The 20,400-nt window shown below is 34.5% G+C and overlaps 1 protein-coding gene and 1 pseudogene across 5 annotated transcripts; both read right to left on the reverse strand.

Moving 5' to 3' along the window:
- Positions 1-1,899: 1,899 nt before the first annotated feature.
- Positions 1,900-19,967, reverse strand: LOC110822934 (DNAse I-like superfamily protein). Of its 5 annotated transcripts, none has more exons than XR_015816063.1 (10): positions 19,617-19,965; positions 19,119-19,211; positions 5,292-5,436; positions 4,406-4,607; positions 3,793-3,871; positions 3,335-3,396; positions 2,901-2,987; positions 2,573-2,708; positions 2,314-2,406; positions 1,900-2,177 (listed from the first exon to the last, which is right to left on the reverse strand). XR_015816063.1 is itself a non-coding variant. In XM_088210650.1 (10 exons), exons 1-9 carry the CDS (start codon positions 19,848-19,850, stop codon positions 2,339-2,341), a joined length of 1,074 nt encoding a protein of 357 aa, XP_088066776.1. In that variant the 5' UTR covers positions 19,851-19,964; the 3' UTR covers positions 1,900-2,177; positions 2,314-2,338. The 5 variants fall into 5 exon arrangements, 3 of the variants coding, with proteins under 3 accessions (XP_088066776.1, XP_088066778.1, XP_088066777.1); XM_088210650.1 differs by having other exon boundaries at positions 2,573-2,676; positions 19,617-19,964; XM_088210652.1 differs by having other exon boundaries at positions 2,573-2,676; positions 19,119-19,207; positions 19,617-19,757.
- On the reverse strand, positions 16,111-16,938 carry LOC148239802 (alcohol dehydrogenase class-3 pseudogene; annotated as a pseudogene).
- Positions 19,968-20,400: the final 433 nt, after the last annotated feature.

The following is a 20,400-nucleotide window of genomic DNA, read 5'->3' on the forward strand; positions in this document are numbered from 1 at the left end:
TTACTTCATTAGTGCCAAGCAATCCAATCAAATTACAATTTGTACTTGAGGTCTCAGTTGTTTAACTGACCAATTCTATTGCAAGCCAGGGTCCCATAAATCTATTTTTAGGTTAATCCTACTATAGCAAAGAAATAAATGTCCAATCAATTTTTTGGTTAAAAAAACCTACATAGTAATTTAACACACTACATTTCTAAGTTGAAAATAATTGTTGACATTTTAGATTTTGATTGCACAAATTTCTAATATATATCATATTGACATCTAAAGTTCACATTTTTTTTTTCTTCATATTTTTATTGTGGAAAAACCATGTTTTCACAATATTAAGGTTTGGCATTTAGATGAGCTTAGATATTAAACCATAATCAGTTCTGCTAGTGAGTTACATTTTTATTTATCTATTTGTTCAATTTTAAAGAGTAACACAAAAATACTAATAAAATGTTGTGTTCTTTTGATAAATAGAAATATATAGATTTTTTTATGTACTTTTGACATATGACAATACGAGGGATTCTTACATTCTTAATTCATGAGAGAAAAAGAAAAGTTTAAGGGTTTATTGAGTTCAAAGAACTATTGAGATGAAAAAGATATTCAAATATAAAAACTATAAAGCATGATGTAAATTTTGATGTTTAGTGTAAACTTTTAATTCTAAGTAAATTATTTGAATATAAAGCTAGAGAAAATTAACAATTCTTTTCTTTTGGATGAAATTAAGTTAGATGGTCATATTATATACACTTTAAAATATTAAAAATATATAAATTAATGATTTAATGTAATTATTATATAGTTTAATAGATAACCTATAATAGGATAACTTTATTTGAAAAATAATATATAAGTAAATCAAGATAATTTTTTTTTTTATAAATATATAATTTATTTTATTGATAGTTGTAATTTTACAATAATTTAATTATTAATATGTCTTCTTAAAAATAGAGTATAGATAATAATAGTAGCATATATAATAATAATAATTTAATTAAATTCACGTATTGTGTATTTAATTTAATTTAATTTATATTCTAAAATTATGTATCCGATGGCTGACATAGTATGCTAATGATCACAGTCGTACTAGAAAAAGAGTTCTAAAAAAAGGTCTCAATTTTTAAATAATTAATTTAATATTTGAGACAAGTTAATAAATTAGTTCTCAACTTGGTTTATACTATTTTTTGCTTACAATCTGGTTTCTAATGTTTTGGATCTGTTTTAAAAGTCCAATAGTGAAAAGGTTAAAATAATTAAAATTTAAAATTTAAAATGATTTATTTTTTGAAGTCTTCAAACATAGTTTAAATATTTTAAAACTTTTTTTTTGGCTAGAACAAAGATGAAAATTAGACTTTTAAAACATATTACATAGCATCAAAAATTAAACTATATTAAAAAAATTAAAAATTAAATTATAATAAGTACTAAATTTTGAAAAATAATTTAATAATTTATTATAATACTTATTTAAAAATATAAATAATAAATTTTTTAATCAATTCATGTGACAAAGTGCATTCAATTTAAAGTTCGAACTCACATATTTAAACAAAGATATGAAAATACTGACCATCAAACAAATATTTAAACAAGGTAAATTGTGATAGAATCAATAATTAAAATAAATAGATATTGATATCGTTATCAACTCTCATAAAAAAAAAAAAAAATCAAATCCTTCTATAGTCGTTACAATTGTACAAGCGAGAAAAGAGAATAGCCATTTTACTTGCAAAGATCATTCCTTCTATACCACATTGAAGGTTTATATCTTGAACTAAAATAGCCGTTAAATTCATTATTTGACAATTTTTTTTTTTATATTTATTTTCTTTTTAGAAACGATATTTCGACCGTACAAACATAATTCGGTACCAAATCATATAAGAACCAAAATCCATCAATATTAATTAATGCAGAAATAACAAACATAATGGTTAATAAATTTATTTTACTGATGTTGTAGAGTTCTTCCCGTTGATGCCAAGCTCCATATCTAAAAAGAAAGATACAATTCATAAAATATGCACTTATGGCACACGCTAACAAAACATCTTCGATTGTTTGGGATCCCATTAATACTGCATTTTCGGCTATCTCCTTCTCCGATTTTTTGAGAGAGCATTTGGAAACATTGACAGTCCCTTTCTACTAATCATAACCTAGATCGCCATCAAATTCAAGCAATAAACTTAGATATATCAGTAATTTACCACAAACTACCTACAAAATATTTCATTAGATCCATCCAAAAAATCTTCATAAAAAATGTATAATCTTCACAAATGGCATATGTACCAGTTTTCATGTAAAGAAATTATATTTAGCTTGAATCAGGACTGGCTGGTGAAAGCTGAAGGGAAACTGGGCAGTGGTCACTCCCGTAGAAACCTGCAAACGTTTTGTGATAAATATCATCTAGGGCAGAACCAGCAGCCACAAAAGAAAGAGCAGTTAACACAATGCTGCTCCAAAAAGTTTCTTCCGCCAAATAATGATACCAATTGTATTAAATGAATGAAAATAGAAAACAGAAAGATGAACAGATAAGTTGCACCTTCTAACTCTATCCCCTTTCCATGCATCTCACATGCAACAATCCGGTCCTTGATTTGTTCAGAAACTACAAAATAGTCTATTCTCATCCTTTTTCCTCTGTACCTGTGAGGGAAAAGGAAAAAAAAAAAAACTTCCTGTGTATCTCAACCTAAAGGTATCAGGCACTTCTTCCATCCATATGTTAAAATATCATTCACCACATAGAGTGGCCTGAATTGGACAAATTGAAACTACTCTTTCAAATTAAGTTCCTAAGCAACCCAACAATACCATAGTTTGAACATAAGGTGATTAATCTTGGTACAAAATTCAGATGTTATACTTACTTTCCAATAGGGTGTCCAGACCATGAAAAACCGCAATCCATGTCCTTATCCTTATGTAGGAATCGGTATGCATCTACTAGCTTTCCCCTAACAATAATACATAAAACAATTTAAAATTTAACACATTATAAAGAGGAAAATATAACAGAAAAAAGAAACCACAATTCAAAGCAGATGGATCATTCCCTTGATAAATAACCAAAAATTTCCATGAGATAGAAAGGCACATAGAAATAACAATATACTTGAAATCAAACAATAAGTGGACTTTTATTTAAAGAAGGAAATTGGATTTTTAAAGGAAATTCAGCAAAATTTGCCTGCTACTTTCCAACTCAATCATATGGAATCAAATGTTAGATTATGCCATGATTTCACTGTTCTAATAGCAAATCAAAACCTTAGAAGCAAGGACTATCCAATAAAACACGTACTCTTTCAATATGGCACCAAAACGCCTCCTCTCAGACGAGGTAAATCCAGGCTGTCCACAGTCCTGCAGCATGAAGAAATTAAGTACAATCTGTCTTGACTGTTTTCAGTTTATGTAATACAAATAATGTTCAATCTACGATTAGAAGATTGCAGGAATATTACAATTTTCCTTTGATTTACTAACAATTATACATCTCTATAAGCAGCAAAATTCTTGTTTTAGAAATGATCCCACAAATTAATGTTTAACATAGCTACGACGGTCTTTATTAATATGAACAAGGAACAAGAAGGACAAGAACATTCACAAACATTATCATCACAAGAGAAAGATTGAAGCTCAGAAGCTCATCTTCCACTCTAGTATTTCTAATAGTTTGAGGATGGTAGGCTTTACAAAATATTTATACATCATAGTTTTTCCCAAATTCACTCAGATGATTCAATGTTTGAGCACCTCTTTGTTTGGAGGAATGTAACCATTCATCTTTGCTGCACTGAAAAATTCTGGATGGCTCACATCAATCTCCTCATGGCTGCAAGTGAATGTAAAATCTTCTATATGAGACTCGTGATCTGCTCCAAGATAAATTTTGCATGATGTAAATAACAGCATATGTTAACATGTTTCTTGAAACCCGAGGACCGTATGTCTAAAAAAAACAGATCAGTAACTATCTCTTTTACAGGTCAATCAAAACTAACGTAAGTCCAGCTTTTACTACTAATTTAGTAAGTTTAAGGTTTAGACTGATTCCCTAACATACAGGGAATCATGCATATAACATTGCTGCGTGCTGATTCACTAACTTACATTGCATGAATCCATAGAGAGTACTTGGTACAACTGACAACTATCTCAACAGTAAACAAGTAGGCATGTATGTTCAAAAAATGTATTCTAGGATCAGCAAAGTAGCTTCTGAGTGACTTCAGCAATAGCCAGCAAGAGAATAATACAACTAATTGAAAGATGATAGAACAAAATTATAAAGATTTCAACGTGTGAAACCTCCCTCCTAACACCCACAAACCAGGTAGAAGAAAGAAGCTGCAACCCAGTAACTCACCTAACATTCAGATCACCGCACCATATGAGAGGTTTATCAGCAGTTTGCAGAAAAAATTCCCTAAGCCTTTTGTCCCATTTCCTTCTTCTTTGAAATGAGTTCTCCTCCTCTTTCCAACCGTTGTTTGGTGCATAGGTATTCAATAAACGGAATGTTTCAAATTCAGCTAAAATAACCCGACCATCTTGTTCATGTTTTGAAGCTAAAAGAGAGACAGGTATACAGATTACCATCTTTCATCTTACAAAGAAAAGGTTGAAATGGGAAAAACTATATTATGTAGATGCAGATTTTGCTCTTCTTGGAATTAACAACTAGAACTATTAGAAAAACAGAGAATGCATTCTGTTCCCAAGAGAAAACAAAAAGTCTTCATGCAAGCTTGAAGTAGGAGGCAGAGCATGGGCAGAAATAGTTCAGCACGACCTTTCATTAGTGTTACTGTTCTCTAATCTGTAATCCATCTACCAAAGTGACTGCTACAACCAAGGAAGAACAAGAATATACAAAAAGTGAACTTAGTGGTATATGGCTCTTCTTAAGACATTCTGAAAGCAAGATGCTACTGTCTTAAACTGTATAGAGTGAAAGGAAAAAAAGGAGTCTTCTGCCATCTAAAACAATATTACAAATATTTTTTGGCAATATATAACTAATACAAACATGTAAAAATCATACATGCACAGAGAAATAAAATAAGATTTCACAGGCAATATTCATGTGTTTAAGTGAAAAAGGAAATGGCAACATATTCAGGAAATATATAAAAACCAGAAATAGGGAAGAAGACAATTTTCAATTCAGTGGCGGGGGGCAGAGAGCTCAAAATTGCCAGATAGAGATCTTTCATACTGAGACCATTGCAAGGACAAGAGTGAGAATGAACCTGTTCTATCAACAGAGAAACAAACCCTTTTGGGTTTGCAACACTTCTTCACCAACAGAGCAGTCCCTGCATACTTGGAATCTGCAAGAGACCACCAAACATGATAATTTCCAAATGGTGGACTTGAAAGGGCACGCATCAAAATCTGCATGATCAGGGATATTTAGGAGCAAATATCAGAAATTTTAATCTCAAGGCATTATCTGGAATAAACTGATGCGGAAACATATTTTGCCGTAGCACATCCAAGATCAATAGCTATCTTATGAGGGCCTAAAATAAGGATAAGCAGCGTTTCTTTAGCTTTTTCATCTACACCACATAAAAAGAAAACTCTGAAACTGTCTATGCTTTTACATCAACAATCTGTAGCAAAATTGTAACTTGCAATCAAATAGAGAGGTTCTTGGACAGAAGATCCATAATGGCTGAAACAACTTAAAGCATCTTTGAAAATGCTTGTGTGCTTCAGAATATGCTGGAGTAAATATTTGGTGTAGCACCAGTTAAGCTTGATTTGCTTATTTAGGGATCTAGGAATAAAAATTAGATATCACGCCTAGGATTTCTTGAATATCACATTTAGGCATCGATTATCACCCAGCCAGAAGATCAAGAAAATTCTAAAAATATTTTATTGAATTATGTCTGCTCAAAAGTGAGGTTAGAAAGGTATTTATAATGTTCCTTGACCAACTTTTCCTACATAGGATTAGAGTAAAAAGTATTAACACTAAAAGATTAGAAAATACTGCAACCAATAAAAAGAGGAAAACTAAATACTAAAATGAATAAAATCCTAAAATTATTAAAATTATGATAATAGACTCCCAAATGGTACAATAATTTTATATTTGAATGAACTATAATTTCTAATATATTTAGGCAATCTAAAATTAACTCACTATGCATCATTACTTCTTCCTTCAACCACTAGGCTCTTCAAAACCTATCATGTCAACTTTTCCTAGCTCAAAAAGCCTGCGGTTTAGATGACGTGCAAAGCCAAAACATTTACTTGGCAAAAGGTTAGACAATCCACAAAATATTAAGGAGGGAAATTTACAAGTCAAATATATATTTCTTTTGACAAGTGACAAAGGGCTCGAAATTTACAAGTCAAATATACATCCCTTTTCCTTCACAGGAAAGGTATTTATATTGTTCCTTTACCAACTTTTCGTACATAGGATTAGAGTAAAAAGTACTAACACTAAAAAATTAGAAAGTACTACAACCAATGAAAACTAAATACTAAAATGAATAAAATCCTAAAATTATTAAAGTTATGATAATAGACTCGCAAATGCTACAATAATTTTATATTTGAAAGAATTATAATTTCTAATATATTTAGGCAATCTAAAATTAACTCACTACGCATTTTGTTTTTTGAAATAAACTCACTATGCATAATTACTTCTTCCTTCAATCACTAGGTTCTTCAAAACCTATCATGTCAAGTTTTCCTAGCTTAAAAAGCCTGTGGTTTAGATGACGTGCAAAGCCAAAACATTTACTTGTCAAAAGGAAGGATTAAACAATTTAGAAAATATTAAGGAGGGAAATTTACAAGTCAAACATATATTCCTTTTGACAAGTGACTAAATTTACAATATTTAGATGACTAGCAGTTAGCTGGCAGACACGATTCGGAGGCAGATGTGGCTGGCTGATGGATGCAGTTGCAGGTGGTATCGGCTGGGTGAGGCGCATTTGCTGGTGCTCGCAGTTGCAGCTAGCAGTGGCTTGTATTTCTCTGGTGGCTGACGACATTGATAGTGGTGCTCAGCTATGAAGGCTGGCCCTGTTTAAGATTTTTATGTTTTTCTTATTTCTGCAATGAAGGCCAATTAGGTTTTGTCAAAGAGTTAAGGTATTTTTCCTCTTACTCTGATACTACATGGAGAATGAATGTTCGGTTATTGGTCAAATATTAGGACTCTATATATATAGCTATATATGAATAATAAAAGGAAATACAATTAATTACAAATAGAGAGGCATACACCTGATGTAACTTTTACCCTACTTTTATATGCACTTACTAACAACACATCCTCCTGAGTTTTCAACAAAAACAAAAAGAAGATTCCTTTACAGAACATAAATGAAGAGATTGTATGGGCTATTAATAAACAAAGATGATCGTTTCCCAGTTTTGACAAGACCTGAAATAGCTATCTAGAGAAACATCTATGTGCCTTGACCGAAAAATGTTGCCAAAATAGTTATTCTATCCCATATGTCATGAAAAGATGTATTTCTGTCATTATAGATTCTTCAATTCCTTGTAAGTCATAGTATTCATAAACCAGGATCATATAAACTCTGTTATCTATAGAAGATTAATTCTTTTTTTTTTTTTGAAATAAGATAGAAGATTAATTCTTGAAGTACGCAAGTGTATAAGTCCAAGAAACTGAAATTCACATAAGCTTATATGCTATCCATGGATTTAAACTAAAGATTTTTTTGTGCTGGCCAAACCATGTAGGGCCCGCAACAAGAATTGGAAAATCAACCTTGAGGAGACTTTTGTTTGTTTCTATTAAAGATGAAAGTAAATCAAAGTATGAAAAGGAAGTAAATTAGGACATTAAAAAGGAAATAAATCAAGGCATCAAACAGAAAGTAAATCAGAATGTTAACAAATTAATAATCAGAATTATTGAAGCTTAAGAAAATCAGAATATAATTACATATCTGTAGTTATGTTTTTTTTAGACAACACATCTGTAATTAATTGTAATTAATTACCTATTTCTTTTTTTTATCCTAGAAAACTTGTAGATATATAGGGCAGTATTATTTAACAAAAGATATCAATGAAAACTATTCTTAAGAATTTTAAGTTAAGAAATTCCTTTACTCCTTTACAAATTCTATTCAACTTTTATAGCCCGCCACCACCCTCTTGTCGCCAGACACCATGAGCCGACCTTTATAGTTGGCCCCAGAACCAGCTGCTACTCCCTGCAGTTGCTAGTCTCCAACAATTGTCCACAAACACACTGATGTGAGCAAGGATAGAAGCAAAAATTTCCTGAAGGCACCAATTTCCCACAAGATGCAGAAATCCAACGAACAGCCAAGATCCTGCAGGATAGTTACTCGCGAGCACACAGCTGCATGGAAAGAAGGGCGCACGCACGTGCACGCAACACAGCAACTGTGCGCGCGCAAACACGAAGACTCCATGCGTGCGCGTACCACAGCACGCAAGGTGCAGCTTCGCGCGTGCACAAGATCCTCGAGAAAAGAAGTTTACCCACGAGAAGGGAGAATCCCACTCCCGCAAGGACTCCCACGAGTCCAAATCGGCAAGGCCCCAGGAATCCGGTCCAAGAAAGTTCCACCAGCCCAAAGACATTACCATGAAGGAATAAGAAAAAGCCCAAATTTGCAAAACAAGGCTCGGCCTTGGGTGGATAAAGCCTTAAGCCCACAAGGCCGAGAGGTGGAAGGTGAGTTGCCCACCAGCGTGGGATCCCTCTCTCCATAAGCAATCCGACTCCTACTCCACTTGGGAAACACGAAGATTCCTAGTTGAGATTGAGAAAGCATGTGGCAAAGGACAAGAGACCAAGAAGAGTCCTAGAAGGAGAGAACCTGTGGAAAGAGTTGGAGAAGGAAAGAAGTTTCCTGCTCGCATAGGAATCCAACCCGAGAGAGGAATTCAAATTCCTCTCCTTTTTGGTGTCCAATATTGATTGAGTTCATAAGTCTTTTTGGGATAAGCATTCAGCCATGAATGAAGTCTACATGTAACGGCCCCGGAATTTAAATAAAAATATATGTATTAAAAATTTTAAATGTGGAAGCGTAATAAAAATTTTGATTAACATCCTTTACACAATAACAAAAAACGTACTTAAAACATAAAAGAATATGCTAATTAAAAGAGATACTCGAAATAAAAACTATAAATAGAACTATAAAGTCTTTAGGCGTCTAACTCGCCGTCTTCCTGCGGAACGGGTTCGGGAACTCCGTCTTCCTGATCTGAAATGGTTAAATAAGGAATGAGCTAAACTATCCCAGTAAAGACATCACACTATCTCACTGCCACAGGAGTAAAGGTCGGTAGAAACCAAAAACAACCAATGGAGCATAATTTATAACAAACTCATTTATTAACATAAAAACCTTTACTGTCCACTTACCTCGATGAGATTCATGAAAATAACATATAAAAACAATAAAATTATAACCATCATAAAATTATATCGACTTTGTAACAGAACACGTGTCATACTTTGGCACTTCAATAATCAGACAATAAATTTCCTCTTTTACCAGCCTACTAGTATCCATGGGGATCCATAGGGGTCCCCGCTACACGTGAACTATTAACATTAATAACCTGATTTCAGGACCGTCCCCATACTCCGTCCGGTATGGGCGCCAAAACCATAAACCTCAATACCCCGTCCGGTATGAGGGTGAAACGGGTCATCTCCATACCCGGTCCGGTATGGGCGCCAAAACACATAAGGTCTCCATACCCCGTCCGGTATGAGAGACCATGTTCCCAGTAGGGTTCCTTACGGACCCGGTCCGTCCACCATCTCCTAGGATATCTAGTCAGGCTGTCCACATTATCCATTTATCAATTCACATAACCTTTTTGCTCTTTTCCTTGGTCTCAATCATCCAATCATACACAAACATGTAAACCAGTAATTGACACCAAACAAGACAACACAGTATCGGGTTCACCATAATACAAACCATAATAAAAGAAACCATGATTCATGCATACGAGACCATAAAATAAATACATCAAATATCATACTGCATTTAATACTGAAAAATAGATCAAACAACAACTGACCAACAATGTATTAGATTCGGACTCCATTGGCAACCTCAATAAATTATACATATCTATAAAGTCACAAAATACCGTTTAATTATTTATTAAACTTTAATGCCGTGATAGGAGGTAGGATGAGAAATCTTTACTTGTTTTGGGGTCTGAAATTGGCTCTACAATGCGCTTACGTGCTGTCTCTAAATTCCCTGAATTTTCTCCGGAAAACTGAAACGCACTACCGGTACCTGCACGTGTCCCAAAAAATTTCAAATCAGACCTAGGGCCCCTTTCGGCCAATATCAGAATTCCAGCACGGCGGCTCCGCCGTGCTCCGGCGACGGCGCCGCCGCCTGCGACAAAGATCCGCCTCGGGTTGGCTGTTTTCGGCCGAATTCGGCCAAACTTGCATCGGTCCTTGCGATAAAACAACCCTAGGGCCCTCGGTGGGCCAAAAAATCACGAAATACTGAGACTTACCGGCGGCGGTGCTCTCGGGTGCGGCGGCTTCTCCGGCGCGAGTCGCGTTTTGATGTTTTGCTCCGGTCAACCTGTAGAGAAAAGGACAGTGATCACAGTGGTATAAAAATTGTATCGAACGGAGACCGGGAATGGCCTCATCGGAGGCAAAAACAGAGGGAAGCCACGGCGGCGCCGCTGGACTTTGATAGGGGTTTTCCGGCTGATTGACTGGTGGTTTGGTTCCGATTTTTCCATAGGCAGATTCAACATCGAAAAATGAGCCAGGGGGAGAAAATTTACCTCAATTAGCGGTCGAAAAATTCTCCGGTGCGGCGGCGGGTGGCGGCGGCCGGCTCCTCCGGCGTCTGGTTATTCTTCTCCGGCGAGGCACTGGCGGCTAGGGTTTGTGGTCGGGTGTGGGTGGGGTTATTTATACCCTTCTCCTTTTAATCTCAACCGTCCATCAAGTTTTAATCTGGACCGTCTGATCGCGATTTATTTGGAATTAAATCTGGGGCGTCCATCGCGATGCGATCGGGGCCGTCCATGCCTGATTGAATCTGGGCTGTCCGTATGCGTGAGATCTGGGCCGTCCGTGCGCACATTTGATCTGAGCCGTCCGTGCGTGCGGGAACGGATCTGGGCTGTCCGATCGCGCGCATGCAGATCGCCCACGTGGTCCGTCCCTCGTCAGCGTTCCTTGCCACGCGGCGTGTCCTAGTTGGCCGGGGTTGCTGACTGGGCTGCTGACGTGGCACAACTTTTTCAAATTGCGTTTTAACCCCCAGTTTCTGATTTTCTTTTCAAAAACACCACCAGAATCCAAATTTTCACCCATTTTTCCCAAAATCAATTTCAATTAAATCCAAAAAATAATTTTACTCTATTTTATCATTATTATTATTTTTATTTTCATTAAATTAAATTAAATTAAAATCTTATAAATTAGATATATAGAAAAAAATAAACTAAAATTCAAATACGAAAATAAAAATAATAATTTGGGTGTTACACTACACCACCTAGGACTCATCACTTTAAGACACATTCAGATTACATCAAGAAAGATGAGATCAAGATAGAGGGAAATTCGGCCCAAAAGAGTTCTTTCCTTAGCCGAATTCCTCCTCCTTTTGACTTCTTCAAGTTTCTTCCACTCAAAGTCTACAACAAATAACAATTAAATAATGGAGTCCAAGCCAAGAGAAACTAGAGTACTCAAAACCAATTGGGATTCATCATGCCATCCAAGAGAGAGGAGCTTTTCTTTTAGTTAAATTTGTTTCCTTTAAATTTTAATGCTTTCATAGATTAAGTTAAATTAAGAGTTTTATTAGAATTTTAATTTTCAAGTTACATTCAAATTTATATTGTGAAAGTCTATAAATAGGCTATAACCCTTCAGTTATATTAATTTAATTTCATATCAATAAAATATTCAGTTGATTACTTTTAGTTTATGTTAATTATGAGTGGGTGTTCAATCAAGTGAGGCTTCTTTAACCACCTTGTTGAGGCAAGAAATCAAACTGACTTATCAGGTAAACTCGTGGCATATTTTCTATAATAATTTTATTTCCTGTTACTCTACCTTACATTCACAGATTGAATGTGGGTTAAGTAGAGAGAATTTATTTAAAAATTTAAGTTTTCTGCATGCTAATGCTATATGTAGAGTTTTTTACTGCACCGTTGATTTTAGGTTCCGCATCACACACACTCTCCTGTATACTCTCTCTGTCGCCTTCATCGTAATTAAACGCGAACGACTTCATACAACCACTTGTTTTGGGTAAAATCCTTACAGTAATTTTTTCTTTTTGATAAATTAATTACCATCTAATTTTTAAAGGATGTCAGAGAGTACGTTAGTTACGAGAGCTTTAAATCTTAGTACATTCAAAATGGAGGTTGAAAGATTAAGGATTCGTCTTGAGTTACTAGAGAAAAAAAATACCAATTTATTGGCATACTTAGACATAATTTTTACTTAACACGAACTAAATGTCTCAGATAAATCATTTGAGAATTCTTCTTAGGAACCTCAAATCATAAAACTAATACTTCTAAATATTTTGTACATATGTTCCACATCTGAGTAATAAAAAGATTATGACTGCAGATGGTTCCATCAATATTATTGCAGACAAGGGCGATGTTAAATTTAGTCCCATTCTTATCCTGAAAAATGTATTATATGTCCCTAAATTGAAATTAATCTTATGTCAGAAAGTAAACTATCACAAGACTTGAATTAAAAATCACATGACCAATACTTCCAAATATTTTGTAAATATGTTCCACATCTGAGTAATAAAAAAGATTATCACTGCAGATGGTTCTATCAATATTATTGCAGACAAAGGTGATGTTAAATTTAGCCCTATCTTTGTCATGAAAAATGTATTACATATCTCTTCAATATGTCGGTAAGTAAACTGTCACAAAACTTGAATTGCAAAGTCACATTTGACTTTTCTCATTGTGACATTCAAGACCAAAAATCAAGAAAGATAATTAGATATGTTGAAATTAGAACTGAATTCTACTACTTGGATGCATCTGAGAGATCATTTTCTACTCTTACTACCGATTTCATAGACAAAATTTGGCTTCACCATAAAAAACTTGGGCACTCATCCTTCTCCATCTTAAAGGTGATGCTTCCATCATTATTTAAGAATTTGTAATATGGAAGTTTACACTGCCATGTTTGTGAGTTTGTAAAACATAAACATGAAAAATTTCATTAATCCATAGTGATATTTGGAGACCATCTCATATACCTGATATTTCTATGGTCCGATGGTTTTTATCATTTATTAAAGATTGTACTAGAGTCACCTAACTATTTTTATTTAAAAACAATTATGACGTTACCCATATCTCACCCCAATTCTACAATATGATAAAAACTCAATTTAAAACATTCATACAAATTTTCCGCGCCAATAATACCAAATATTTTTTCAATCATACTTTCATTATTCTTCCACCACGGAATTCTTCATGAATCATCCTGCGTCCACTCCACAATAGAACTGAGTAATGGAATGCAAGAATAGTCACTTTAATGACTACCAAAGCTTTTCTTTTTCAAAATATTGTTTCAAAAGAATATTGGGGCAAAACTGTCCTTATTGCCACTTACATTATTAATCGTTTGCTCACAAGTGTTACTAACTTTAAAAGTACTCTTGAAATATTTCAACAGTTTTATCTAACAGTAAGTGTCCCAAACCATATGATCTTTCAGATATTTGGGTGTATTATTTTTATTCATATTCATTCTCATCAAAGAGAAAACTAGATCCTTGAACTCTAAAATGTGCATTTGTGGATCACTTCTCGACTAAAAAATGGTACAAATGTTACCATCCGCCCACTCAAAAGTTCTATATGTCACAAGTAGGCAAAGTTGAAATATTTTTTGGGAATTGAATTGTCTGATCCAAATATAAAATTTTTATTTCTCAACAAATGTACATTCATGATTTGCTAAAAGACGCTGACAAGCTAGCATGCAAAATAGCTAGCACTTCCATTGATCTAATCATAAACTAAAAATAACAGAGAAAAATACACTAGTAAACAAGAAAATGCATTAGAGATTAGTTGGCAAATTGATCTACCTATATTCCACAAAATCAGACATCACATATGCTGTAAGTGTTATAAGTCAATTCATGCACAATCCACAAGAAATGAACTTACAAGCAGCTTATATAGTACTGCAATACTTAAAAGGGTCATAGAAAAAAGAATTGTATTCAAGAATAATGACAAATTGCTCCCTAAAACCTATATTCATTAAGATTATGCAGGATTGTAACTAAAAAATCTGCTACAAGCTACTATATTTTTCTTGGAGACAACCTACTCACCTGGAGAAATAAAAATATAGTTGTGAGATCAAGTGTGCAATAAGAGTTCTACACAATAGCACAGCGGATATGTAAACTACTATATATAAAAAGAATCTTGAAAGATTTTAAAATCAAGTAAGAAAATCTTATACGTCTATACTGTAATAACAAGTCGGTCATAATATTACTCACAATCCGATGCAACACGATCAGCCCAAACACATTGATATTGATATACATTTCATCAAAGAAAAAGTTGATAACGAACTAATATGTACCCCATACATGCCCAACAATTCTCAACTAGCAAATGTGTTAACTAAAAGCATGAGTAATACATGTTCCAAATTTTTATCGGTAAGTTAAAGATGGACAATGTCTACATCCCAACTTGAGGAAGAGTGTTAAAGAATGACTAAATTATGTTAAAGTATATAAGAGTAAAGTATACCATTTATAATTTATTATAATTAAATGTCTATTTTTTTCTTCATCCTATAAAATTTATATATATAGGGTTATAATATTCAAAAAAATACACATTAAACCATTCTTAACAAATATCATTCGATAACATATGCATTGGAAGGAGAATTATTTGTAGTTGATAAAACTCATACTAATGAAAATGGATTAAATATGACGACTACACCTTTTTCTATTAAGAAGCTTATCATTTGTAGGAAGAAAGCAGACACAGAAGAATCCCCACATGGGCGTGAGGGCAAGATTTCTTTTGTGAGTGTTGCTCATGTGGGGTCCACAACAAAGGAAAATCCAATCTTGAAGAAATTTTCATTTGTTCCAATTTTTTCACGGTGGTTGGCCCCCTCATTAAATGCAAATTATTGTAGATGAGAATTTAAGTGAAGAGGCAAATTGAAGTGAGAATAGAGAGTGTGTGGGGGGGAGAGAGAGAGAGAGAGAGAGAGAGAGAGAGTCACAAAAATTGGGAAAAAATAGAGTTGAGAGAAAGAGAATACGAGAGAAAAGAGGTTACTTGTTCTTGATCTTCAAGGCCTTGGTCAGATGGTAATTTCAATCTTGATTGACCTCAAATTCAGCCAGGATAGTTGGTGGAATCCTCCACTATCCTACTGGTTTCAATTTCACATTTGGTATAAATAGGTCCCAATCAGAGAGGTAAGAAATTTATTCTGCTTTTGGTGAGAATTAAACGAGAAAGTTGCTGTCAAAATTCACTACCTTCATTCAACAGCTCAAGGCTTTAAGTACATAATGAAATGAATTAACTTTCCTACTTCTAGAAATTGAGATAAGATTAAAAACTGAAAGTTAACAACTACAAGATAATAGATGAGATAATGGAGAATAAAAATTGAAGAGGATTGACTGGTTCTGGTGGCAGCGCGTTTGAAAGTGCTGACTGCTTCTTCTGCAATTTTCTTTTCTGCTTTCCGCAATTTTCTTTTCTGCTTCTCTTCTTCGGTTTAGTGCAGATATTTTGGGTTGGGCATGGGCTTTCTGTTGGACCTTCTAGGCTTCTCATTTATGAGCTTATCATTACTCCCTCCTTTGAAAGAATCTTGTCCCCAAGGTTCGGATAGCTTAATTTATTTCTTGCAACTCTTTGAATATATATTTATATATATTTTGTCCAGAACTCCATGGTGGGTCTAATTTACGAACACCTCTCCATCCATATTTCCTACAAAAATAAAACCAAAATACCTCATCGTGAATAGGTTGGGAACAAAAGGGTGGTCGGCCCTATCACCGAAATGGCCAACAAGCGGCTGTTTAAGCTGATTTAATATATATGTATATATATCTATATATATATTTTTTGCTGAAATATATTTGCACATATATATATATATATTGTAATTTTGGTTGGGAAGACTGCTGCACTTCATCCTTTTTCTGGATCCCTTGCCTCTCGCTGAAGTTCTTTTGTTTCTCGCTCGTTTTGTCAATCGTTTTTTCGTTTGCTTTTCTAGTCCTCTCCTTCAGTTTCCTTCTTGATGTACTTGTCTACAAGCCAAGGCACTTGTGAGCGACTCCTAAAACCACCGAAAGATGTTCCTTTCCAAACGCGCTCAGTTACCAACTGGAAAGGACGAGTTGATATCTCCTGAGAAGATGCTGCAACCCCCACAATAACAAAGGTTCCCCCACCCTTGTGACAGCACTCTAAAGCAGCTCTCATTACAGAGGCATTTCCAGTACATTCAAAGCTGTAGTCAATCCCACCATCAATGAGATCAACAAGAATCTGTTGAATTGGTTTGTCATGGTCTTTTGGATTCACAACCTCCGTGACTCTGAAATCCTTTATTCTATCAAACTTCTAGCTGTTAATATCTATGTCAATGGTCCATGATGCTTCTGCTGCTTTTGCACCATTTGCAGCAACAAGACCCGTCCCATGACCAAAAACAACAACGATAGAGCCTACTTCCACTTTTGCTGTGTTTGAAACTGCTCCAAGACCAGTAGCAACACAACATCCAAGAAGGCAAACTTTGGGGTAGAAGGGCGGTCAGCCCCCATCGCTTTTCTCCGTGCCGTCGTCGCAGTTCGGCCGTGCTTGGCCCTTTCTGCTGGCGGTATGGCTGCTGGAGCCTTCTTCGTTCATCATCAGAGTTTCCGTGAGTTGTTGAAGGTTATATTCGATCTTATGGAACTTGTCGGTGACCCTTATTTCCATTTGGCTCAAACTGGCTTCCAACCTGCCCAAGCTGGCTTCCAAGTTCTCAATTCTTTTTTTGTTAGTCACAATTAAACATGCTCTGATACCAATTGATAGGTTCCAATTAGAGAGCTAAGAAATTTATTCTGCTTCTAGTGAGAATTAAACAAGAAAGTTGCTGTCAAAATTCACTACCTTCATTCAACAGCTCAAGGCTTTAAATACACAATGAAATGAACTAACTTTCTTACTTCTACGAATTGAGATAACATTAAAAACTGAAAGCTAACACCTACAAGATAATGGATGAGATAATGAAGAATAAAAACTGAAGATGATTGACCAGTTCCGACGGTGGCACATTTGAAAGTGCTATCTGCTTCTGCAATTTTCTTTTCTGCTTCTCTTCTTCGATTTAGTGCAGATATTTTGGGTTGGGCATGGACTTTCTGTTAGACCTTCTAGGCTGCTCATTTATAGGCTTATCATGGTGCTTCCCCAACACGGTTTGTCTTAAGTAGATTTTGCAAGTTTGTCCAAACTTTGAAAATTTGATGTTGATGTATATCCTCGAGTATTGATACAATTTTTTTTTTTTTAAAGTATGATATCATTAATACACAAGCACCACGGAGATGTCAACCCATATACAAAATTATTTACGTATCTATCAGAATATCAATAAGATACCTAAAATCCTCCATATAAAAAGGAGATGACCGAAAACCAAAAAATTCAACGTTTGAAACTATCTATCTCTAACCCTCTCAAACTCATCTTCCACCCCTTCAAAAGCTCTCATGTTTTTTTTTTCTTTCCACACAACATATTATAGTGAGGAGAATGAGACCTACATGTTTCTTCCTACCACTAAAATCCTTCCATGCCTAGATCTCATCTCTAACTGCACCAGCCATTATCGCAAATCCATATACTATGGTCCATAATTTATCTGTCATCGACTACCAATGCAAAATGTGGTTACAAGACTCTATCTCCCTCTTACATAGAGAATAGTCATTCAACATAATTTTTCCACTTCTCATTAACTTGTCACCGGTGAGAATACATCTATGCTTTGCCTCCCGTACAACGAAAGCAATTCTGATGAAGCATTCACACTTCAGATTTGCCCAAAAGAAAAATTAGTTTCAATGATGTCATTCTTAACCAAATAATTATAAAAAGACCTAACCGAGAATGTTCTATGGAATTGAGAGTCCAGACAGGTTGGTTGTTACTCCCATCCATTAAGAGAAAAGAGAATATACTTAAAAGAGACTCATGCTTAGTAATTTTTCAAATATTGAGGTTCCTCATCACATCCACATGTCACTCCCTTTTTCCCCCCAAATCCTTGTGTTGTGCAATAGTGATAATCTGAAAAAACTGAGCCCTGAGCACTCCCCCTCTAAGCCAAAACTTCTTCCAAAAATTGATTATGTTCCCATTGCCTACCTTAAACCTAATGCATTCTTGAAATTTATCCTTATCCATGCATATTTTTTTCCACATCTCTTCCCATGCGATCTTGACAATTCCCTAAAGTACCATCCATTATCCACGATACCAATATTTGTCTTTATCACCCTCCACCATAGACTACCGTTCTCTTTCATGAACCTCCAAAATCACTTACCTTATAAAGTCAAGTTCATATCCACAAGTGACCTCAATTTCAAACAACTTTGAGATATTTGTTTTTTGGTCTCATCCCACGCTACAAAAAACTTGTCATTAACCCATTAATTTTATCAGTGGAAGATTTTTTGGTGGATTCTGGTTCTGTAGTTTTTCCCTTTGCACCGAATAGGTTTCCCAAGTAAAAATATCTGAGATCTTGTGTGGCTGCTTGCAGTGTTATTTAGCTGCTCGGTTGATTGCCTATTCTGTTACATATATTTGGAAAGAAGAATTGCACTGTACTAGCTTTGCCATAACCTATTTGTTGTAATAAACCGTTAAAGGAAAAGACATACATATCCTTTTCCTTCACTAAACTAACACAGAGCAATATTATGACATTTTACCTGCTTTTCCTCACGGGAAGAGCTTGTGTCATCTTTCAACTCCCCAGGGTTTTTAGGTGCACCTTTTGAGCCAGCAGCTGGCATCCTTACTTCCTATCATTAAGATGCTGTTAGAAAGGTCCTTGCATTTAGGACTAGTACCTTACCAAATGAAATGATAGAGTAAAAACAAGAATCAACTACAAAAATTTTTAAGCAGGCATTGTAATCATTGAGCTACAACCAACGGCACCAAACAGATTATATGAAATATTTCCTCATTTCTACAACATTGCTCCTCCTGCAATTAAATTGCATGAACAAAAATCAAACAAATTCCAAGGGAACCCCTTATCGCCAAATTTCCGTTGCAGACCAAAATATGGAGCACCCTCCTCCTATTTTATACTTTTAAGGAGCTCTTAAATTTGCAGATAACAATCACCCACTTCACATTGAACGAAAAGAAAAAGAAAAGAGAAACGTATTGAATGATGAGGGAAAAAAGAAAATAGTCACCTGTATGGCAATGACATCGGGATCAATATTGGAGACTAACTTGGAGAACTCGGGCCAGTCGTTTTTTACTCGAAGAAGCAAACTATTAGCGTTCCACGTTAAGAACTTCACTGGCTCTTTCTTGCTTTTGTCTTCGGCTATCTCAGTGGTTTCCCCTTCTTCCTCTTTTGAAGATGATAAGGAGGGTTTCTTGGCTGGGCCGTCCTTCTCAATAGGTTTAAAGAATCGTTTCATCTCTTCTTCACTTCGTCACACCAGAGAAGAGACTATCGATTCACTTGAACAAATTCATTCCCCATATAATGTACTTCTGGCTAGTTGCTGTGTCAAGCTCAGTCTCATAAATACTCGGGTCATGTACCGGGTTGCTGTTAGAGTTTCCAATATAAAAAAAAATCAAAATCAAAACAAAAATAAAGAATTTTTTTTAAAAAAAATAAAAATCAAATCAAATTGTTAATAATATATTAATAGTATGTCTAATTGTTAATAGATATAATAAACTACTTCATTAATTATTATAATTTTGTTGTTGTATTATAATATATATGTATAGTATTTATATTTTTTTCTGCATATTTTTGTATATACTGTATAACTGAAAATATTTTTAAAAAACTGATTTTTTTCTGAACTTCTTTAATAAAAATAAAAACTTGAAAAAAAATCTATTTTAATTTATAATATAAAAACTATGACCAAATTATAATTAATGGAATTACGAACAACAAGTTTAATAATCTAACCAACCCTTGTACGTTCTTTTTTTTTATAAAATTATATA

The sequence above is a fragment of the Carica papaya genome, chromosome 9 (assembly GCF_054855325.1).
Source record: "Carica papaya isolate Zhongbai chromosome 9, ASM5485532v1, whole genome shotgun sequence".
NCBI classification, from domain to species: Eukaryota; Viridiplantae; Streptophyta; class Magnoliopsida; order Brassicales; family Caricaceae; genus Carica; species Carica papaya.

Excerpts from the sequence above, each read along its gene's own strand:
- LOC110822934 (XM_088210650.1), bottom strand. The coding sequence starts at position 19,850 with ATGAAACGATTCTTTAAACCTATTGAGAAGGACGGCCCAGCCAAGAAA. Across the intron at positions 3,872-4,405 it reads TGCGGTGATCTGAATGTTAG|CCATGAGGAGATTGATGTGA; the intron begins GTGAGTTACTGG and ends ATTCACTTGCAG. Across the intron at positions 2,677-2,900 it reads TCTGGACACCCTATTGGAAA|GTACAGAGGAAAAAGGATGA; the intron begins GTAAGTATAACA and ends TTTCCCTCACAG.